The sequence below is a fragment of the Sus scrofa genome, chromosome 2 (genome assembly GCF_000003025.6).
Source record: "Sus scrofa isolate TJ Tabasco breed Duroc chromosome 2, Sscrofa11.1, whole genome shotgun sequence".
Taxonomy (NCBI): domain Eukaryota; kingdom Metazoa; phylum Chordata; class Mammalia; order Artiodactyla; family Suidae; genus Sus; species Sus scrofa.
Window position 1 is genome coordinate 41,314,027 of NC_010444.4, and position 23,584 is coordinate 41,337,610.

The 23,584-nt window shown below is 48.6% G+C and overlaps 1 protein-coding gene and 1 long non-coding RNA gene across 7 annotated transcripts in view; both read left to right on the forward strand.

The window, feature by feature from the left end:
- SERGEF (secretion regulating guanine nucleotide exchange factor) overlaps positions 1–23,584 on the forward strand; it is a 241,870-nt gene that overhangs the window by 199,853 nt on the left and 18,433 nt on the right. The window contains exon 11 of one of the 6 annotated variants that reach the window (XM_021083269.1): positions 22,043–22,140. The exons of the other annotated variants lie outside the window; for them this stretch is intronic. Within the exon in view, the coding sequence (XP_020938928.1) occupies positions 22,043–22,125 (83 nt within the window). The 3' untranslated portion in view covers positions 22,126–22,140. Of the gene's footprint in view, positions 1–22,042; positions 22,141–23,584 lie in introns of those variants that run through there. 6 annotated transcript variants of the gene reach the window in all.
- LOC106509404 lies at positions 8,135–15,671 on the forward strand. The gene is made up of 3 exons (XR_002341554.1): positions 8,135–10,366; positions 10,407–11,880; positions 12,443–15,671. It is a non-coding gene; the product is annotated as an uncharacterized LOC106509404 (long non-coding RNA).

Consider the following 23,584-nt stretch of genomic DNA (forward strand, 5'->3'; position numbering starts at 1 on the left):
GCCTTTCCGTGGGGGCTGCTGTTACTATTAGTGTACTATGGCAGAGATCTTATGTATAATGCTTTGGTACTTAATCCCCATAATAAGTAGACATCAGCTTCATTTTATATGAGGAAACCAAGGCTCTGGGCTGTCAACACCCCTGAAACTACAAAGCTAGTAAGCAGCAGAGTAGCAGAACTGGGACTCAGACCCATGCTCTTTCTCTCCTAAGATGCCACCTGTTGTGATCTAAGAAAAGAACTCTATGGGTGAGTCATATTGACTTCATTCTCGGTATTTCATCTTTCCATCTACCCTGGCATTTTTCTAAGGTCCTGTCTTCTTGCTATTTCTTCTCAAAGTCATGCACCTGATGTTGAAGCTGCAGAGCTTTCTGAATTTACTAGTCCCCATTCTCTGCACCATCTGAAAGTGATCACTCCTGGTCTTCAGTAGCTCTCTGCTCTAGAATAGGAAACGGAAACCATACATGTAAACCATGGAACTCTCTGGCTTTATTGGATGAACATCTAAGTGCTAATGCACTGTGAATGGAATTTAGAGCAATCATTGCAGTTTTGATCAGGAAATAGTGCGCTCTAGGACGTTCAAGTCACCTGGCTGGAATTTTTTTATTTTTGGCCACACCCACAGCACGTGGACGTTCCTGGGCCAGGGATCGAACCTGAGCCACAGCAGTAATGATGCCGGATCCTGAACTGCTAGGCCACCAGGGAACTCTACCTGGCTGGAATTTGTTCAGAAAAGAAAACACTTACATCTGACTTCTATGAGTGACTAGGATTTGTTCTCCCTTCAGAAAACAGGACCAAGACACTTTGTTTTGTACTTTGTCGTGGCTACCAAGGAAGCTCAAAGCCAGCTTGAATGCTTAGTCACACACAGCATGTACATAAACCCCCAGGGCTGACATGTTTGATCCTCCTTTTCATGGTTTTGAATTTCCATTTCTATTTTATTCACAATATTATAGGAATTCCCTTGACAAGAGATGAGTTTAGGATAAAGTAAATCAGTGAAGATGGTAGATGCCTAGAGGTCAAGGCACTGAGTAGATAACTAGTAATCTATGCCTAAGAAGTGTGGGCCCTTTGGGAAATGAGCAAGCTGAAAGTGAGCTTCTCACTCACAAGAACAGTCCCACTTCTCAGAGCCTGGGAGCTGCCACCAGGATTGAAATCCCTGCTCTCCTGTGTAGAAGAATTCCCAATAATTTATGAAAAGGCTCCCCACTTTGGGAGCTGGAACTTAGCTTCTCATTCCCTGAGCTTGGGCTCTGCTTGCTGACATGCTTCCAAAGAGTGGACCATGGAACAGGGAGTGATGGAAGGGAGAAAGACTTTACAGCAAAGAAACCTGGCCAGCATTCCCGTGGTCAGGTAGTGGCAATTGGCATCATCAGTGAGAAAGCCTGTTGACACCGTGTGCCTTTGATATGGCATGGTGGGAAAGAGCCTCTTCCTCTCCCAAACCCATAATTCCAGCCTAACCATGAGTAAAACCTCAGAAAAGCCCAAACTGAAGGGCATCTTACAAAATACCTGATGTTCTTTTCAAAACTGTCAAGATCAGCAAAACAAGGAAAGTGAGAGGAACTATAACAGACCAGAGGAGCCGAAGGAGACCTGACAACTGAATGTAGCGGGGTGTCCATATCCTGGAGCAGAAAAAGGACATTAGGGAAGAACTCACGAAATCCAAACAGGGTGTAGCATTTAGTTACTAGTAATGTCCTCATGTTCGTCTCTTAGTTATGACACGCATACTCCCATAATGTAAGATCTTAATAATAGCATGGCGTTCCCTTGTGGCTCAGTGGGTTAAGGATCCAGTGTTGTCACTGCAGTAGCTCTGGTTACTGCAGTGGCGTGGGTTCGATCCCCAGCCCGGGAACTTCCACATGCCTCAGTGTGGCCAAAACAACAACAACAACAAAGAATAATATGGGCAACTTGGGGAGGGATATTTGGGAACTGCCCTGTCTTTTCAGCTTTTCTGTAAGTCTGACACTCTTCTACAATTAAAAGTTTATTAAAATCAATCCCTGCTCTCCTGCTCACTCCCCGTGTGACTTGAGCAAGTCTCTTCAGCCTGCTGGGCTCAGTTCCTCGACTATGCAATGGGTGACAGCACCTTCACTGCAGGATCGAGAAAAGGCTTCAGTGAGACAAGGTGGGACAGCACTTTGGAAGCAGTGTCCCCACATTGTGGCCTGTCCTGCCGTGCCCCCTCCTGCCTCTGCAGTTCCACACAGAGGTGTCCCCCCAGGCTGCTGCTGCTGTGGCTCCCAGCAGGGCCCAGCCCCTGGAGTCCCTTTAGAGCCAGAACTCTGTTCAGGAAGCTGCGCCCTCACCTCTCTTTGACAGGTTGCTCTCGGGGACTAAGATTGCATTTTTATTTTCATATCTCACTTCATTTTACCCCCCTTGAATTTAGTTTTTCTCTTCAGGAATCGGCATATGACTCAAACTGCCAGTTCTAAATTTAGTATTGCCTGTGATACGGAGAATGCATTTAGTGCTGCCGAGGATATGTATTTGGAAATGATGGTTTTATTTACCACATCCAGTAATTCTGACTGCCTGCTGGGTTCTTTCAGGAAAGAGTTTGTCATCTCCTTTCCTCCTAATGATGAAATGTTGCCGGCTCAGGTCCCAGAGGCCCAGCCTGGGCCAGACGCTGGTGACTTGAATCTCGGGTTAATTAAACAGTATCATCCCCAGGATTCTGCAGTCATGAGTTCTCTCCAAGCCTTGTGTTTGGAGGCAGTTGGGAAACAAGGTCTAAAAAGGGCTCATGGACTCTTTGGAGCTTGGAAGCTTATTTCTGGGCTCCAGGCTGATAAGATTTGCCCCTCTTCAGGGCTGGAATATATATGAGGGCAGGAAGTTCCACAGGTATGGAGCAGGTGCACTGACCTCTGGGTGCTGAGGTTATAAAAGTAAATCACAGGCAGCTCCTGCCTTCTGAGATCTACAGCTCATTCCTTTATTCCAAAAAAATGCATTAAGCTTCTGCCATGGACCTGACACCGTGGGCTAATTATTAGGGTTATAACAGTGACCCCATCAGAGAAAGTTTCACTGTCCTGAAGCTTGCTTCCTCATGTACGTGGTTTGTCTGGCTCCGACGTAGAGCAGGAATGAGGGCTGACATATGATGTTAGGGAGCTAGCAATGGGTATTTTTTCCCTGAGTGCCGTGGGAATAAAGTACCACAGTCTGAGTGGCTTTTACAACAATGGAAATGTGTTTTCTCCCAGATCTGGAGGCCAGAAGTCTGAAAATTAGGTGTCATTAGGGTTCTGCTCCTTCTGGAAACTTGAGGAGGAAGTTTCCTCTTGCTTCTTCTGTCTTCGGGTGGCTCCAGGCGACCCTTGGCTTGTGGATGCAAACTCCCATCTCTGCCTCTGTTTTCACACAGCCTTCATTCTCTGTGGGTCTGTGTCTCCTTGTCTGTACCTTATAAGGACACCTGTCTTTGGATTTAGGGCAGGAGGGTCTCATCTTAAGGACCTTAAAGGTACATCTGCAAAGGACCTAGGAGAGAACCGCTTCTTTGCTTCTCCCAGCCTCCGGTGGCCATTGGCAGTCTTTGACCTCACTCCAGTCTGCCTCCATGGTCACGTTACCTCCTCTTCTTCTCTCTGTGTGTCCCTTTGCCTTTCTCTCTCTCTTTTTTTTTTTCTTTTTTTTTTAAGGGCCACACCCACGGCATATGGGGTTCCCAGGCAAGGGGTCGAATCGGAGCTGTAGCTGTCAGCCTACACCACAGCCACAGCAACATGGGATCTGAGCTACATCTGCGACCTACACCACAGGTCACGGCAACACCGCATCCTTAACCCACTGAACAGGGCCAGGGATCGAGCCCACATCCTCGTGGATGCTAGTTGGGTTTGTTACCACTAGGGAACTCCATGCCTTTCTCTTAAAAGGACACTTGTGATGGCACTTAGGGCCCATGGTCATAATCCCCCATCTAAAAATCCTTAATTTAATCACATCTGTAAAGATTCTCTCTCTAAATAACGTCACTTAAGAGGTTCTGGGGGTTAAGACGGGGACGTACCTTATGAAGGGCCACCCCGCCTCCCACCCCACAGTACAAGAGTCTAAGGCCTGTGTATATTCACCCTGTAGCTAGATTTCATTCTCATTTCCACGTGAAGACACTAAAGAGAAGAGAAATTGATTCACCCAAGGCCATTCAAAAAGGAAGTAGCAGAACCAGGAATGGAAACTTGGAGTTGTCTGACATTGAAACCCATTCTTTTCCTCCCAATAGCTTCCTGACCAACCAGAATTTTTGAGAAATCCCCCCTTTGGTTTCAAACACAAATAGCCATTGGGGAGACCACACCAAGCTTTACGAGTCATTAAGATCTAGTGAGCACTGGCCCAAGGGAACTGTTAGGCTGAGAGCAGCCTTTGTGGAGATGGACAGGCGGTTTGTAGAAGGGAGGGGAGTGGAAGCAGAGGGCTGGTAGTGAAGAGAGAGGCCCAGAGCCCAGGGTCAGGGCAGGGATACCTACTAAATAAAGGAAATAGCACCTGAAGGAGAAACGGACCATGCTGTGCCATCTTAGCATTTTGCCCAGCGCCTTCTCTGGTTCTTTGATGTGCAGGGCGCCTTTCTGCTTGTCTGCAGCTGGGGGGTGGGGGGGATGGATCTCTGGCCAAAGACTCTCTGCTTACAAGGTGGAGGGAGAATGCATAGGGAAGGGCTCTCTGGGTTTGAGTCATTTGTCCCCCTGACATTTCCGAGCCAGGCCACGAGTGAGGCACCAGGGACACTCAGAGATGAGCAGCTGTGGTCCTTGCCTGAGGCAGAGTGACAGAGTAGAAAAGATGGAGAAGCAGATCCCACGCTACTTCTTTCACTATGTGACCTTGGACAAGGTACTTTACCTCTGCAAGCACTGTTCTCTCATCTGGGAAATGTGGGCTTTTTGGAGACTTAATGGAGATAAAAATGAAAAGTGACTGGCACAGCCTTGGATTATAATAGGGCCAATGGATGTTACCTCCCTTTCATCAAAACCCCACGCTTCAGGCCAGAGCAGTGGTTCCCAAACTGTAGGCTCTTGGCATCCAGAGTATAGAACAAGGCCCCCAGACTCTTCTGTACACCTACATGAAGCATCGTTTTCAAATATATATAGACAGTGTCATGGTGACTCAAATATAGTTACTTTTACAAGCTTTACTGAATTCATAGTGACTTTGTCACTAAATGTTGCTTTGATCAGTGTGTATGGAAGGATTTTGAAATTCTCTGATATTAAAAAGGAGTCATCCCACTCAGATATGTTGTCAACCACAGATACAGTGCGGGAGACAGATTTGTAAACTGACAAATCAAATTACACACGACCAGTGCTATTCCAGAGCTATGTTCTGTTTCTACAGAAGCAGAGAGAAAAGCTAGACAAGCTGCCTGGAGAAATCTGGGAAGGAGGAGGTGACCTCTAGGCAAGGCTTTCAAAGATGAATAGGAATTTGCCTCATTTGGGGAGCAGACATTACAGCTGTAGACAACAGCAAGTTAGAAGGCACAGAGTACAGGTGGTGAGGCTTTCAGTTTTGGTGGGGGTGAAGGGGAGCAGGGCAAAGGCCAGAAAAGAAGATCCGAGCTGCCTCAAGGCCAGGCCTGAATGCCGTGCTGGAGAGTTGAAGATGACTGTAAGCCGGGGAACCAGGGAAGGGTCTGAAGCAGAGAAGCAATATCAAATCGGCCGTTTAGAAAGACCACTGCCTTGATGGAGGATGGAGCTTGGTAGACCTGTAAGTTGGAGGGCTGTTGAGGAGCATGCATGGGGCTCACAGCAGAGTCAGAAAGCACAAGGTTTCAGGAGCGACGCAACCTGGGCCCAAATCTCAGCTCTGCTCCCTGCTGGATGGATGATCCATTTAGTCCCTCTGCTCCTCAACTTCCTTTTCGTAAAATGGGCATCAGAGTATAACTGTTTATAGAAACTATTAGGAAGATTAAATAAGAAAATGTATTTCTCAGAATACTATTCAGCTTTAAAAAGGAAGGAAATTCTGAAAAGCTGTAATAGGGGTAAACTTTGAAGACCTTCTGCCACGTGACTTAAGCCAGTCATAAAAGGCCAAATGCTGGGTGATCCCACCCTTGTGAGGTACTGAGAGTAGGCACACTCAGAGAGACAGCATCGTAGTTGGCAGGGGCTGAGGAGGGGGAGGAAAGGAAAGTTATTGCTCATGGGGGACAGAGTTTCACTAATGAAAAGATATGAAGGTTTCTGGAGATGGATGGTGGTGACAGTTACACCACAGTGTGAATGTTCGTAACACTGCTGAACTGTGCACTTAAAAATGGTTAAAACGGGGAGTTCTTTGGGAGTTCCTGTCGTGGCACGGTGGAAACGAATCCGACTAGGAACCATGAGGTTGTGGGTTCAATCCCTGGCCTTGCTCAGTGGGTTAAGGATCTGGTGTTGCCGTGAGCTGTGGTGTAGGTCACAGACGTGGCTCCGATCTGGCTTGGCTGTGGCTGTGGCATAGGCTGGCAGCAACAGCTCTGATTGGACCCCTAGCCTGGGAACCTCCATATGCTGCTGGTGCGGCCCTAAAAAGACAAAAAAAAAAAAAAGCTGGCCTCATACAGAAAGAAGGTCCTAAAAAGACAAAAAGACAAAACAAAACAAAACAAAAAACACACACACAAAAAAACCAAAAAACCCTGGGAGTTCTCTTGTGATGCAGCAGGTTAAGGATTCAGCATTGTCACTGCTATGGTGTGGGTCACTGGCCTGGGAACTTCCACATGCTGAAGGTGCCACCAAAAAAGATTGTTTAAAGCAGTAGACTTAATGTCATGTATATTTGACCGCAATTTTTTTTAAAAGAATAAGAATTTTAAAACCTGTTTCAAGTGCATAGCATGGTATCTGCACATAGGAAACAGTTAGTGATTATTATTAATAATCACTAATAATAATAATAATAATCCAGCACAGGAAAAGTGAAGATGGAGAAGAGGAAACATCCTCTGAGCTTTTCCAGCAGAGTCCGCAGGGCTGGGTGACAAAGAGCTAAGGACACAAGGCAGAACCTCAGCAGTTGTTGGGACGCTGCAGAGCCAGGCCCAGGCCACATGCCTCCATCAGAGCTGCTCCAAGGACCAAGCTGTGACTCCTTAGATTCACAAATTTCTGAAGTATGTCCTGCAGGGGCAGAGAGCCAGGGCCAGCTGGTGCTGAGTCACCCACTGGGCCTGGTGCTGCCAGGGGCCCAAATCTGTACCCATCTCCCAGATGACAGCAGCTGCTAAATCCCAGACGCGGGTGGCTCCAGGCTCTGCAAAGAGTGAGCCTCCATCTCCCCATAATCAAGCCACAGAAATCTTCCCACGACGGTCTCTCCTCCTTCCCATGGGGTCTGAGAGCCTAGAGAAAAATCCCACCGGAAACCCAAGAGAGGAGGTTCGAGGGCCCTTTCCCTTCTCTTTGATTGCTCAAGTCCAAATGAGGCGTCTCCATTCATACATTTTTATGGAAATCCACACAGAAACAAAGACTGCAGAGGTTTTTGCAGTCTCAGCCTTGCAGGAGAGGGCCAAGCTGGCAGGGGAAGGCCCAAGGGACCCCTTTGATGGAATTGGAGAGCCTACTGTGCCTTTTTAGAGGGAAGTTTGGTGACGTGGAAGAATCTCCAGGCAGTCTGGGTTTACAGCTCAGCTGTGCCCGGTACTAGTGTTGCAGCTAGAATAAGCATTAACCTCCCTGAGTTCCTGTTGCCTTGTTTATCAAGTGGAGATACCTATCTCCTGGGATTTTTGTGAAATATAAGTAAAATATTCACACATAGAGCCTATAGCACATTATAGGTGCTTAGTAAACATGTTTTCTTTCTCTGCTGTAAAATTTCATACTTCTTTTTTTTTTTTTTCCTTTTAGCAACTCTGAAAGGAAGAGGTTTTTTTGTTTCCTTTTTTTTTGCCTTTTCTAGGGCTGCACCCGAGGCATATGGAGATTCCCAGGCTAGGGGTCTAATCGGAGCTGTAGCGGCTGGCCTACACCACAGCCACAGCAACACGGGATCTGAACCGTGTCTGCAACCTACACCACAGCTTGCGGCCATGCCAGATCCTTAACCCACTGAGCAAGGCCAGGGATCGAACCCGAAACTTCATGGTTCCTAGTTGGATTCGTTAACCACTGAGCCTCGATGGGAACTCCATGGTTTCCTTTTTTGTTTGTTTGTTTTAGATAAGGAAATTGGAGCTCTCAGAGGTAAAGACATTTGCCTAAATCTCCACAGGAAGTGGATGGTAGCTCTGAGTCTCTCTAAGCCTTTGACCTTGTGCTGGGAGATGCTGTTTCCTGTGTCTTACTCCATCCTGGCTGCAAGAAGGGTCACATGTGAGAGCACTTCTGGAACAGCAGCTGGGCACAATGGGCACCCAGAAAGCTGTAACCACACAGTGTCCCTGCCCTATAACAGAAAAGCATGTCCACAGTCCCAGGAGGCTGGGTGTCCTCCACCTTGTGTCCGTCTAAGGGGGAGTGGGTTATACGCATAGTCATATGTAAAAGGTACTTTGGAAACCTCACCCATGCACAATGACCAGCGGGAAGAGCCGTTCTGATGGCAGTGGGCATCCATTGCTGGTTCTTATCCCAGAGGACAAAGGAGGTCAGCCGGCCTCCCTGAATTCAGCCTGGGGTGGTGGTAACACAATCCCTGCCATGAGTGCTTGAGGAAGGAAGCAGCCTTTGGGTTGAATGCTTCATTTGCCTCTTTTTAGCTCTGTGATCTTAGCTGAGTGCCCAAGCCTCAGTTTCTGCAACCTTGAAGGCCGGGTTCGTAAAAACCAACCTGGCAGAGTTGCTGCTTGGATTAAGTGATATGGAGCCAAGCTGCCTGGGTTTGAATCCTAGCTCTGCCCCTTACTGGCTGTGTAACGTGGGGCAAGTAACAGAATCTCTCTGTGTCTTGGTTTTCTTGTCTGTAAAATGCGTTAGGATCTAACTCGACAGGTTATGGTGAAGATGAATGAGTAAATATACGCCAAGTGGTCAGAGTAGTGCCTAGTACATTGTATACTCCCAGTAAATGTAGTTATTATCGTTATTATTATCCCTGGCTTTTGCCTCTTCCTGGAGTGCTGGCTGATGAGGATCATAAGCTCTAGCAGCTGTGTAAACATACAGGCAGCTCGCTCTTTCTTTCTTCTTTCTTTCCTTCTCCCTCCCTCTCTTTCCTTCCTTCCTTCTTTTTTTCTGACACAGTAACTCCAGCGACCGAGGCAAGCTGGGATCCCTGGTCTCTCAGTAGACACAGGAGACAGTGTGTCTGCTGGGCAGGCTTCCTGGAAGAAGAAGCCCTTTTCCTGGTCCCTGAAGGACTCTTTGGTCTGTAATGTGCAAGGCTACTTCCCTGTTGAGGGGGGTGAGATTTCATCTGAAAGGTGATGTCATTTTCCTGTCATCACAATCCAGCCCATTGCATGAGGAAGAAGCCTAACCCCAGGCCAGACCCAGGAATGAAGGGGCTGGCCCAGGCAGGAAGCAGAGTTGATTCTGGATCTCTTGACTTGGGCCACGAGTGGGACAAGACTCTGTAGGACTGATTTCCCACCCAAGGTATTAGCACAGCGATGCCCTCAGCCCTTACAGGTGGAGACCAGGCCTGGGCCAGCAGGAGCCAGTCCTCTGATTGCATATTCACCTCCTCATTTACCCACACAATATGGGTCACACAATATCCTTTTCGATGTGAGCCTTAACCTCCTGGGAGGTACTGCCCAGGAAGCCATGCCTTTGAGGCAATACTCCAGATAGTGCCAAGTAGAAACCACTGGAAGTTCAAATGACTGGAGGCTGAGCAGAGGCTGCTGTGGATGTGTATTCCAGCCCTTTGGGGAGAGGGGAGGGTTGTTAAAAGTCAGAAGCCTCATCTTGGCAGCACTGCCTGCCTGTAGATGTGTTTGGATTGCTGTAATATTTCCTTTTCAGTGCCCCCCTAGCATTTAGTAAACTTCCTCCTGCAAATCCCGCTCCGTCTTGGCTGCACTAATGGGAGTGGAGAAAAGAGGGCTCATCCATCCTCAGGCTAAAGCTGTTCAGGGGGAGAATGCTCCCCCTCCCCTGGGGACACTGCAGTGGTGAGAGATCTCTGGAGGGTGGGAGAGAGGGCAGCCTGAGAGGCAGGGCGAAGGCTGCTCAGTTAGAGAAAGCGGCCCATCAGGGCTCATTGCTTGAGAAGAGAGCGCCGTCTTCCCGCTTCCCGGCAGGAGCCAAATGAAGCCATCTCTGGCAAAGAATTGTCTCACTCCATTGTGGGGGCTGGCAAGTCTGAAATCCTTGGGGCAAGCCAGCAGGCTGGAGCTTCAGGTAAGAGTTGATGTTTCAGTCTTGAGTCCAAAGGCTTCAGGTAAGAGTTGATGTTTCAGTCTTGAGTCCAAAGGCTTCAGGTAAGAGTTGATGTTTCAGTCTTGAGTCCAAAGGCTTCAGGTAAGAGTTGATGTTTCAGTCTTGAGTCCAAAGGCTGGAAACTCAGGCAGGGTTTCTGTGTTATAGCCTTGAGGCAAAAATTCCTTCTTCAGGAAATGTCAGTTTCTGCTTCTGTGCCCTTCAACTGATTGGATGAGGCCCACCACAGTGGATCATAAATGTTCATCACGTCTTAAAAACACCTTTACAGCAATATCTAGACTAGTGTTTGACCACACAGTTGGTCACCATGGGCTAGCCAAGGTGACACAGAATTAACCATCACGCTATGAACGGGTTGGGGTTCTCAACAAAGGCATTTCCTTCCCTCTTTCCCACCCTTCCTCCTTTTCAGAGTTATTGCTGAAGTCTGAAAAGGTTTCATTCAGTGACATCTCTGGTGCGTGGCCCTGATAGCTGTTAGGGTCTGAGCAGTGAGGCCTGCGTGCCCTCCTGTTTCTCTCAGATCCTTTTTTGCTGACTTTACACTCCAGAGAATCAGTGTCCCTTCTTCCTGAGTCAAGCCCTAGAATAGCCTTTTCCACTAAAGCCATACCAGCTTTCCTCTGCATCCAGTCCAAATTGTTCCTAATCTGATTCTCGAATATAATTTTTTTTTGTCTTTTTAGGGCCATACCTGCGGCATATGGAGGTTCCCGGGCTAGGGGTCGAATCGGAGCTGTAGCCGCTGGCCTATACCACAGCCACATTAACACAGGGTCTGAGCTGCGTCTGCGGCCTACACCACAGCTCATGGCAATGCCAGATCCTTAACCCACTGAGGGAGGCCAGGGATTGACCCTGCATCCTCATGGATACTAGTCAGATTCATTAACTGCTGAGCCACGACACGAACTCCTTCTGCTTCATATATATATATTCAATGTCGCAGTTTTCAAGGTTAGATTAGAAGACCTGGGCTCTGCCACAGCAAGACTGTTAGCTGCCAAGACGATCTTTCTGGCATGTGTTAGTTAGCAGTGACCGAGAGGCTGGAAGGAAAGGCTTGATGGGGGATTAAGAGTTAACTCCCCACCTAGAATGTTTCAGGTGGCATTCTGCCTGGAAGCCGAGAGCTGGACTCTGTTCCAGTTCAGAGATTTATCCCCCGCAGGTGACCAAAATGCTTCTCACTTTAATGGAATGTGGAATTGGTTTTGCAAAAGTTTTGAAGAATGCCTCGATGCGATCGCTAAGGCAGCATAAGATTGGGGAAGGAGCTCTGGGCCAAGAATTAGAAGGCCTGGACTCTGCTCCACCAGAGTCTCTCCATGTGATTGTGGGCGGGTCACTTCCTGAGTGGAGGCCTCAGCCGTGAGATGCTGGAAAGTCCACCTTGCCTTTGCACAGAGCGTCTTGGCTTTCAGAGCATCTTCATCATTCGTCATCTCTGTTCTTCACTCCAGCCTCATGAGGTAGGCAGGATATATAGGTCTGGAAATGGATGGTTCCCATTTTGCAGACAAGGCTCAAAGAGATTAAATGACTTGCCTGAATTCATGTAGACAGAAGATGATAAAGCTGACACTGAGCCCAGGATCTTTAGTCCAACTTATTCTGGGGTCCCCTTTTGAGTATGGTGATGTCTATCAAACTGTAAGGGAGGGAGCACATTGGAGTGGCAGAAAGCTAGTGGGGGAGGGCACCCAGCAGGAAGGACAGTAGCATAGAAGGGGTGACACTGCCTTCATGCCCCCAAAGCACCAAAGCTTTGGAGGGAAAGGGTAGTCTGAGTGGACGCCCATAAACCAAAGGAGGGCTGGCCTCTAGCTCCTCAAATTAAAATGTTTTCTCATGCCATTGATTCAATTCAGAAAACATTTATTGAGGCTTTATCACAGACCACGGTCTCTACGGTGGGGCGGAATAAGTAAGCAGAAGTACAGTGCAAAGCAGGCTCTCCGTCTACTTCTGTAAGCAGAAGTATAATGAAAAATTTTATATTTGAAATGTAAACAGAAGGCTTTGGATTTACAGTGGAAGGTGCATGCGATTAAGTCATCCTGGGAGATGAAGGCAAATACAGCTGAGCCCTGAAGGATGAAGCTGGATTTGACCATCAGGAGCCTGAAGGAGGAAGGGGGTCTCTGCCCTACTCTTCCTCCTTGCCCCCTCCCCCTCCTGCCGCAGCCACCCCTGCTCTGGTGCAGTGGCCTGTTTACTGCAGGACCTGGCCAGCCCGGACCCTGGTGGAGCCTCTACCCTTGCTTGTCAGATTTGCTGTGATGCCCTGAAGCAGGTACTGCAAAGTGAGAGAGATTCTGCCTGGCAGCTCTGGGAAGGTTAGAGTAGGAGGGGAGGCACACGGGGTGGCAGGTCAGAAGGAGATACCTTTCCGTGTGGTTATGCCCACCCCTCCTAAGGGGCCGAGAGGCAGGAGCTCAGGCTTTGCATGTGTGATTTTAGACTGCGAGGGTTTTGTGTCTTTATTTTAAAACTGGCTTCTCAGTCTCCCGTGCAGTTTTCTGTCAGCTCGTTGCCATGGAGAAGTCGGTTGGGGCTGAAAGCTCTGTCCCTCCCTGTGTCAGCATTTCTGGACCTGCCAGCTGCTTCCTGCTCCTTCTACAGATGGAGCAAGCATGGGACCCCACTTGGTGGGCAGACCCCTCCTCTGCAAGGCCAGCAGGAGAGGAGCCCCCTTTATCAGTGCATCGACTCAGCAGCTCTGCCTCAGGTGCCTGCCTGTGCCAGCATCGTGCTGTGCTCTGCAGGCATGACGAGGACTGAGGCTGGGGACACACACATCTTCAGGCAGGGCTCGCCAGCATGCTGTCACACCATCCCAGTTCATCAGCCTCTTTCTTACTTCAGAATCTAAAGGACTGGGTTTGTTTCTCTTCCAAGCTTGATCGCTGTTCATTTAGAATCTCCCTGGATGTTATCTACCAGTCTCTGCCCTTCTGGATCTCATTTCTTCTCTGTGTCCCCAGTCCCTGGGGCCTGGGCAAGAGGTGCTTACCCAGGAAGTGTATGTCTAATGAAATCCTTCCTCAGACCTCTCAGGATGTCTGTGCTGAGCGGTCTTTCTTCCTCTGTTCTGAGCATAGAGGCAGAATGGGTGACAGCGTGAGCCAGTGGAAAAAGGAAGGACTTTGGAACCAGATACATCTGTGCTTGGGTTTGGGTTCCACTTTTTCCTAGCTCTGTAATCTCAAGCAAGTGGCTTCTTCACTTGGAGGCTTAGTCAAAACCAATACTCTTCTTTAAATCCGCATTACCAGTCTGTCAGTAATTCAGTACTTGAGTTTTGACATTTTAGAAAACAACACAGAAATTACTGGTGAGGAGTTCCCGCTGTGGTGCAGTAGGTTAAGGATCCGGAGTTGTCTCTTAAAAGGGCATGAGTTCAATCCCTGGCCTGGTGCAGCGGGTTAAGGATCCAGCATTGCTGCAGCTGTGGCATAGGTTGTAGCCGCAGCTCGGATTCCATCCCTGGCCCAGGAACTTCCATATGCCACAGGCACAGCCGAAAAAGAAAAAACGAAAGAAAGAACTTACTGGTGGCTGTTTAAGCGCATCAGGCGCTCTCTGTCTATACCCATGTGGGGCTCAGCTAAGAAAAGGTACCCTGCAGAGAGTCCTTGGTGAGGATCGAGGGACCTAGACAAGTGTCCTGGCTGTATCACTGATGGACTGTTATGATCTGATCAAATTCCTTTCCTTACCAAGACCTCAGCTCCCCTTTTCCGGAAATTTAGGAATTGGATTGGGTCTTGAAGGGTTCTCTTTGCTGTCCAAATCTGAAGACTCGGCTTCAAAAAAAAAACCTTCCCTCAGCTACTGTCTACCACTGTCACCAATGCCCCAGGCTGGAGGCTGACCTCACCATGAACCCTTCTGCCGGAGTCTGGAAGCTGCTTTCCCAGGAAGCTCTGGGCTAGAACACTGGCACTGGATGCAAATATCTCTTTTGGATGTAAAAGCCCCTTTGAATGCATGGTCTCTTTTCCCACCCCCAATCCAGTGGCTGGGCTGGGCTTGCCTCCCAACACAGTGGAGAATGCTGGAAGGAAGGTTTTTTTCCTTTCTTCACCTGTGTCTTGCTTTTCCTTCGGACATGTTGCCTTTGGGAACCTTTGGCTATTGAAGATTCTCTTTTCCTGCAACCCAGGGCTCTGTGCTAAGCAATGAGAAGGATGTAGAGATAGAGGTCCCTGTCCCCACAGCCAGCCTCACAATCTGTGATGTGGATGGGTGAAATAAAGCAGCGCTGCGAAGTTCACAGAAGGCTGTCCAGGGACTCTGGTCATAGCCCTGGCCCTTGTCTTGGGCAGGTTCTCCTCTTCTCCCGACCCAATCGGCCTCTTCTGCACAGTTGAGAAGGTTAGACCAGGGATCTCTAAGGTCCCTTCCTGCTCTGAAACTGCCATTCTAAGTGCTCAGTGAAGGAGTGATTGTTGCAGACTTTCTAGAGGAAGGAGGACTTGAGCTGAGCCTTAAAGTCTAGGCTAGGATTTGGCCTGGCCTGGATGGGGGTGGGGGGGGAGTCATGAGCACAGGGTGAGGGTGGGGCAAGACGGAGGCCCTCCTCACTGGAGTGGTCTTGGAGGAGATGGCTCTTGCCTTCCATCTGACAACCCTCATCCCCAGGGGCTTGGGTACTGGTGGTACCCACAGGATGGAGAAGCAAACCAGGCAGGCTGAAACCAGGTCTCCCTCCCTACCCAGGGATGTAGTATGTATCCAGTCTGATGCCATCAAGCAGACTCGAGGTCAAAGCCGGAAGAGGCCTCTCCAGGTCCTTTGCTTCTCACTCCAGTCAGTAGGTTCTCAGTGAGCAGGACCAGAGTAGAGCCTGAAAGGGTAAGTCTTCCTGGGAGAGCTGCCCTTCCTTCATGGTCTCTGCCTCTCCAGATGTCTTTCTGAACTCAGGGTGACAACAGGGCTATTTCTTCTGTGTCTTTGGGATTAGATGCCTCCCAGTCTCCTGGCTAAGGCTGCCAATCCTCTCCCTGTCCATACCCACAGCTTTGCAGAGCCTACCTCCTTGTTCCCCTCCAGTGGTCCCTCTTCTGCACCCTCCTGTCTCCAAACAGCCCTCTCTGTAGTCCCTCCTCCACAGTCAGGCTAAGGTGTTCAGAAAAGTGGGGTTCCCATCATGGCTCAGCAGAAATGAATCTGACTAGCATCCATGAGGACGCAGGTTTGATCCCTGGCCTTGCTTAGTGGGTAAAGGATATGGCGTTGCCTTGAGCTGTGGTGTAGGTTGCAGATGTGGCTCAGATCTGGTGTGGCTGTGGCGTAGGCCGGCGGCTACAGCTCCGATTCAACCCCTAGCCTGGAAATTTCCATATGCCGCCAGTACGGCCCTGAAAAGCTAAAAAAAAAAGATGTTTAGAAAAGTTCCCAGCCCAGTATAAGGGCTCCACAAACGTTATCAGTCATGACGACAATGACAGTGATGATTGTTTTTATCCACATTTTGCTTTGGATAAAACCACAGCTCTGATTCTGCTCCTCACTTGCCCCAAAGCTTTAGTGGCTTCTGATTGCCTCCTGAATAGAGTCCAAATCTTTAACCAGACCTCTTGAGGATTGTATTTCCTGAGCCATCAGCAATGAGACACCCCTGCTTATCACCCCCAATTTAATCCCTTCTACTATGTTTCTCACTTCCTCTTCTTCCAAACTAAACTGCCACCACTAGCTCTACGAGCGCCATCTTCCTCCTCAGCAAGGCCTTTGCTGGCATGCTTCCTCCTTGGAATGCCCTTCTTCCCCTCTCCCCTTTCTTTTTCTGCTCAGCGGTCTCTGCTGATCCCCTAGACTTGATGGCAGATGCCACGGAAAGTTTATCCTATATCCCTGCTGGCATCTATCAAATTAAAAATAAATAAATAAAAGTGTTTTATGAATGACTGCAAAGACCTGGTTCAGTCCCTGTTTTCAAGCAAGCCAGAGTTTGCATGTGGAAGCTCAGTGGCCAAGGCCTGTCCAGCCAGGCCTCGATGTCTGTCTATTTCCTTGGAAGTGCTGGAAGTTCCCTGTTGTCGGTGGGCACATATTCCATCAACCAGTTCCATTGGTCTTGAGCCCTTTATTCTGTGTGCAGACAAACTGGCAGGAGAGGAAGAAACCCAGGGAGACCATACCCGCTGGGGAGTTAGCACCTGCTAGGTCAGGGTAGGGCTCAGCCATCCGAGCTGTAGCGGCTGGTATGAGCCCGGAATGTCAGTGTCCTGGAGGGCCCATTTGGAGTCCTCCAACAGGAGGCCAAGGGGTCCTCCAGAGGAATTATTAGGGTAATTATTATTGGGCATTCACATTCCAAGGGGCTCCAGCCAGAGAGCAACTTGGTGGACAGGTGAGAGGATCAGGCCCTTAGGGTGTGGGATGGCTGGAGGGTCCAGGCAGAGTGTGACCGTCCTGCCCAGCCAGTCTCTAGCCCTAGAAGCCCCAGGTGATGACTGGGCAGTCCCAGTGGGAGTCAGCAGGGAGGCCGTCAGAGGGAAATGGTCTCCCTTTCTGGTCAGGATTGACTTGGAAACAGGCATGCCCTCCAGTTGGAAGCATTTTGAGGATTGTATTTCCTGAGCCATCAACAATGAGACGCCCCTGGGTAGGCGGCCTAGGGGAGCCAGTGGCTGACCTGTCCTCAGGCCCAGAGGTGAGTGCTGCCCTCTTCTTGTGGTTCAGCCTAGCCCACGAGGCCCTGGCCTTCATTTCAAACTCAAGCCATGATCACGCCTCCCTCTGGGCCATCATTTGGAAAAGCCAATCTCAGGCTGATACTCGCTGCCTGTGAATGGCGTGGAATTAGGCTAATCAGTGGCTCTTAATTCCCCAACAAATGTGGATGCTGTGCTAATTGCCAGGGTCCACGCCGGCAGATCCCTGGTTGGTGGCATCAAACAAGAGAAGTGGTAATTTGGGGGCTGGAGTGGGGGAGGGCCTGCTTTGTTGGCTGAGCCAGTTAAAAACTGTATTACCCCTTGAGTGAGGCACAGTGCAGAGAGCCAGGACCTGGCCTCCAGGGGGCTGGATGCGTGGCCCTTAAGTGTGTTTGTAGGAACAGTTTTTGGTCCATTAATGGGATTTTGTTGTTGTTCCCCAAGGAAGATTCCACCGGCAGCCTGGCATGGCACTGCCAGGGCAGCTCACTGGGGATAACGCATCCCGAACCTTGGTCTGCTGTTACCATGGCAACATGGCATTTCCAGGCAACCTTACTGGCATCTGCTGTTGTGCAAGATTCAGATGGAGAAGGGCCACTGCTTTCTCCATTGGAGAGAGAGCAAGTTGTGAAGACAGAGCCATGCATCAAGGACCAGGATCTTAAAGGAAAATGCTTGATGAAATGAAATTTGAATGTCCGTTATAGTCTCTTAGGGAGAGCTTTGGGATGAGAACTCCTAGAGGAGAAAAGTAAGGGGCGATGGGGGAACGTAGTGGGAGAAGTGTGGCAAAGGCCTTGATGGGGTGGTGCTGGAGTGTGGAGATGCATAGGCATTTCAGCGTGGCAGGAGAACAGACATGAGTGGAGGTGGGCAAGGGTTGCCTCTCTGAAACCTACTGGTTTGAGCCCTCTTAAGCAAAAGCCTGACCTTTGACCTCATTCCACCCCAGTTATATCCTATGCCTCCCTCTCCTGAGGTATGGAACCTGATCTCCACATCTCACACCTCCCATCAGGTGGACCTGTCTTGCTTTCTGTCTTGATCCATAGTTGTTTGCAGTATCTCATGTGCCCACTAGAATCATTGAACCTCTACACTGGGGAGGGGAGACCAAGACCCAGAGAGGAAAGTGCTTGCCAAAGGTCCCCAGCCTTACAGAGGCCATGGAACATAAGGGTTAGAACTTAGGATCCAGAGAAAGATTGACCTTGGTTTGAATCCTGGCTCCACCCCATAGTTTTCCAATGAGCCTGAGCCTCACCTTCTTTAGGGGCAAAATAGGAATGCTAAACTTTCCTGCCCTGTTGGGATATTATGGGTGTGAAATGAGATCATGGAAATAGCACAGCAGAATTCCTGATATGTGGTAAGAACTCAGGAAATGTTGGTTATTCAGAGACTGGGAATTTCTTAAAAATGAGGACTATCTTATTCATCTTTGCTTATTCCTCTGGCTCCTTCTGTGCGCACATGAGGCACCCAAATAGCACTCTCTCTGGAGCTGATATGAGAAGGATGTTTGTTAGCTGGATGAACGCATGAGTGCTTGGAATAAACATTGGTGGGCCCTGTGCTCCTGCTGAATATTTTCAGCTTCGGTGCTATTTGATCTCCCTCAGACTGGAACCAAGCCAGGCTAAAAGTCTGTCCTGTGTCACTCTGCATCCACAGTAAAGTGGCTTGCCCATTCAAGTTCCAAACCTACTGGCTCTGTGGCCCAGGACTGACACTCCCCAGGGCTGTGAGTTTCTTCAACATCAGATGGAGTCATTTCCTCTTAATCTTTGGGCACAATATAGGGTATTTCTGGTAACTAATGTATAGCTTTATCATATATAAGAAGTTTCCATTCCCTCTCCCAAGAGGCTCGTAGCACGGAGTTCATCAGGTGTAAAATCCCAGGTTGCAGTGGGGACCCTGAGACTCAGTAGCAGGGAGTGGCTGGTCCAAAAGCACCAGGCAGGAAGTACTGGAGGGGGGGGCATGGTCCTGTCTTCTGGTCCCAATGCTGGTGGTTTTCCCACTGGGTGGAGTCTCTCTGGGTCTGTGGTTCTTCCATGGATGTGATCCCAGTAAGGTAAGGAGCACTGGGCTTGGACTCAGATGCCCTGATTTCAGCCATGGCCCCATCACCTACAGGGGTGCAGCTCTTAAGCAGGTCATCTCTCTTCTTGACATGCTCCCTTTCTGATCTTCCTGCGTTGGGTCTGTAGTGGTACTGAGAGTGCTTTGGAAAGTCTGAGATCCCAATTTAGTGGCTGGGGAGAGAGAGAGACATTGCTTCCAGCCAGTGAAGCCATCACAAGCTACTTCAAGCTGAGCAAGGCTGCCGCCCCAGCAGGTCCAGATGTGCTGTGGAATGACAACCTGGGCATGTTGGAAAGTACACTCCATTGTCCTGAAACATTCACCATCAGAGCTGGAAGGGCCCTTGGAGATCAGTAAAGCTGGTGCCTTCAGTTCACAGATGCGGAAACAGAGGCCCTTGAGAGATGGTGACTCACCCAAGACCATGTGCTGAGTTGGTGGCAGAGCCGCCCCGTGCTCTTCCTAAAGGGCCTTGTTGCAGCCGTGCCCAGCCTAGCACTTGCCCTTGCTCCGAGTGCCACTTGTGATTTCATTTTAGCATCAGATTTTTAAGAAGAAGGTTTTTTTTTTTTTAAAGAACTGTATATATCAGACAGTATTTTTAACAGTGTTAGTTTTTTTAAATTTTATTTTATTGGAGTATAGTTGATTTACAATGTTGTATTAGTTTCAGGTGTACAGCAAAGTGAATCCGTCATACATATAAATATATCCATTCTTTTTTCCCCCTATATGTTATTACAGACTATTGTGTAGATTTTCTTGTGCTTTATAGCAGGTTCTTATTAATCATCTATTTTATATAGTAGGGTATATATGTTATTCCACCCTCCCAATTCTTCCCTCCCTTCAACAATTTCACTTATGTAACCATAAGGTTGGTTTTGAAATCTGAGTTTGTTTCTGTTTTTTAAATAAGTTCTTTTGTATCATTTTTATTAGATTCCACATATAAGTGATATGATATTTGTCTTTCTCTGTCTGACTTACTTTACTCTGTATGATAATCTCCAGGTCCATCCATGTTGCTGCAAATGGCATTATTTCATTCTTTTTTATGGCTGAATAATATTCCATTGTGTAAATGTACCACATCTTCTTTATGCATTCCTCTGTTGATAGATGCTTAGGTTGCTTCCATGTCTTAGCTATTGTAAATAGTGCTACAATGAACATTGGGGTACATGTAAATTTTTGAATTATGGTTTTCTCCAGATATATGCCCAGAAGTAGGATTGCTGTATCATGTGATAGTCCTCTAGTTTTTTAAGGAACCTCTGTACTGTCCTCCATAGGTTGCACCAATTTACTTTCCCACTAACAGTATAGAAATGTTCCCTTAACAGTGTTAGTTTTTAAATTATTTATTATAAAAGTAATATAATCATTGAAGAAAATTTGGGTAACACAGAAATGTTCTCTTTAGAAGATAACAAACTGAGTGATATTCATAAACTCGAAATAACCCTATAGACAGGCTGCTGTTCTTAAAAGGGAGGCTTTTAGACCAGTGGTCCCTTATACCCTGTAACATTTTCTACAAGTTTAGCTACAGAGAGGCGGAGAGTAACAATCTGTAAGGCCTCTAAGGACCTAATTTAGTTCTACAGACTTGCCATAGTTAGATACACTACTAATATGAGTTGTTGACATCTGTAGAATCTCTTCTCGGTAACAAACCACTTCCTCGTAGGTGTTCTCATTTGATTATTTGATCATTTTAAGAATCCTGGAGGGAGGGGGAAAAAAAAGGAATCCTGTAAGGTAGGGAAAACAAGGATTATTTTCCCAATGCAAAATGAGAAATTTGAGCCGCAGAGAGATTAAGTAATTTGCTCAAGATTACATATCTCGTAAGTAGTGGAGCTACTGACTTCAAAGTAATACTTGGCATAAGGAAAACAGAAGATACCTAGTAAATATTGGTGAATGAATTAATGTTTGACTCCCCTTCTAGGGAAGTCAATAGAAATCCTCTGGTCCAGTGGGAAGCCCTAGGATTCCATGGGAACAGTTGGGGGTACTGGGGGGCTGAGTTGATGGGACTCTGAGCCCCTCGCCCCTGCTCCAATCAGAGTAGCTTCTGTGTTATCTGCTTTACCCACTGGGGGATTGCAAACAATTTAGCTAATCTCACTCTTCCACCAGTGGTTCGCAAACCCTGGTGTGTATGGCAGCCTCTGTGGGAGATTCTGACAGCTGCTCTGAGGTGTGTGCCAGGACTCTGATTGTTAACAGGTGCAGACAGTCGTCAGGCCAAGGTTAGAGAACAGTGGTCCACTTCTTGGAGTTGAAGCAGGTAAGGCCCGGGGAGATGCAGGGAGCTCCCCTCAGTCTTACAGCCCCATGGGAGCAGAGGCCCCACTAGGAGTTTAATCCTCGCTACCTCATCTGCTGCCCTTCCCCCCACACCACAACTACAGCTGAGCCAGAAAACAAATGACACAGCAGAGAATAACAGAACGGTTTCCATAGCAATGCTTCATGGTTTGTGCCTGTCAGGACATCTCAGACAAACACTCATCTGAACCCTTAGCTAGAACTTGTGTGAAATCTTATCTACTTGTTCCACGCAAGGGGTCTGGGGGATGGGAGGACAGAAGAGGGCTGGTGAGTGTGCTTTTGTCACATGCCCCCCTACTGGGGACTTTCCCAAATTTACTAACAGCCCGCAGCAGGTAGGGCAGACGAAGGAGGGCTAGGAATGGCTTCTGGGTAAGAGGCATGGGGCTGTACCAGAGCGAATGGGAAGATGGGGATGGGAGCAAGTGCCACCTGGGTCTGTATCATGTGATGCACTCTGTGCTGGGCACAGTACCTATTCATTTAAAAAAAAAAAAAGTGAAAGAAAGATGATTGTCTTTATTTATAGATGAAGAAACCAAAGCTCGGACATACACAGGAGGTGACAGAAGCAAGATCAAATCCAAGCCTGCCAGGCTCCACAGCTCCTGAGAAACAACTGCTTTCAGATTCTCTGGTCACTGAGTGAGGACTTGGCATGTACCCTGCCCAGCTGGCTCTTCCTGGTCTCAGGAAGGGGAGGGTCGGTCTCCAGGCAGCTGGGTGGATGCTCATTCAAAGAGCTGAGATGGACCCTGCCAGGACAGGGTGGGTCCTAGAGCTGGAGGTAGAATCTGTCCAGTCTTTAGCTGCAATATCTCCTTCCCTGACAACTAGGGTTCCTCTGCCCTTCAAACTCCAGGTTCCTTTGACATGGGGTGCCTGTCCGTCCCCTTCACACACACGTACTGCAGATCCGTGGCCCCTGTGGATGACCTGCCCAGCTCTCTGACTTGACCTCCCCTCAGGGGAAGGAGCTCCTCCTGGGGCAGGTGACACCCATCCATTCCTAGAACAGATGTGCACTGAGCACCTTTAATGTACTTGTATCTGTTCCAAGTGGTAGCGATGCAGCAGTTGAACAAAATGAAATTTCTGCCCTCTTGGAGTGGTCCATTCTCATGGGGAGACAGACGAATAAGTATATGATGGGCAATGGCATGCTGGGAGGGAAAATCAAACAGTATGAGGGGATGAAAGATGGGGTTGAGGGGTCAGGGAAGGCCCTCTGAGAAGGTGACATTTGAACTAAGGCCCAAAGGAAGGGAGGGAGAGAAAGAACCTCGTGGGCATCTAAGGAGGAGCATTCCAGGCAGAGGGAACAGCCAGTGTGAAAGAAAGGCCAGAAGCGTGGCCATTTGGAGGAATAGCAAGGAGGCCGGTGTGGCTGGTGAGGATGAGAGTGGCAGCAGTGGCATCACAGAGGGAGCTGGGTACCAGATGGTGTGGAAATTTATAGGCCAAGAGCCAGACTTTGAATTTCCTTCTGAGCTAGGGTGCCCCTAGGGGATTTACACTCTGGGGACAAGTGCCTGGCTTCAGCCTTCGAGACTCCAGCCCCCTTGTCTAGAAGGGGAATCTGTCACCTGGGATGAGCCCACAGGAGGCTGAGTAGTGCCTACTGGGGACAGGAACAGTCGCGCAGGCAGGGATCCCGGCAGGACTCACCAAGCTTCCCTGGCTGCAGTTGTGTGTCTTTTCAGGGCCAGAGCTAAAGAGCATCTCAGAGCTACCTACCCCCAGGCCCTCATTTCTGGGCAGCCTCATGCTCCTCAGAAGTTAGAAAGCATCCCAAAGAGAGTCTGGCAGCAGGGCTGCAGCATTCCCTGTGCCAACTCTGCATCCTCCAGGAATGCCACTTCTCCTGCTGAGCCCGCCCCCGGAGCGGGGAGCCCTAGGCCCGCATATTCCAGCCCAGCAGCCTGGCCACTCTGCAGGCTGAAGAATGCAGCTTCCATGGGACCGGTGGGGGAACTCAGGCTGGTGGGTTATAATTATCCAAAATGGCAATTTTATTTCACATGTTACATGTTTTTTTTATGAAGTAGGGACATTCACAAAGGAAAATTAT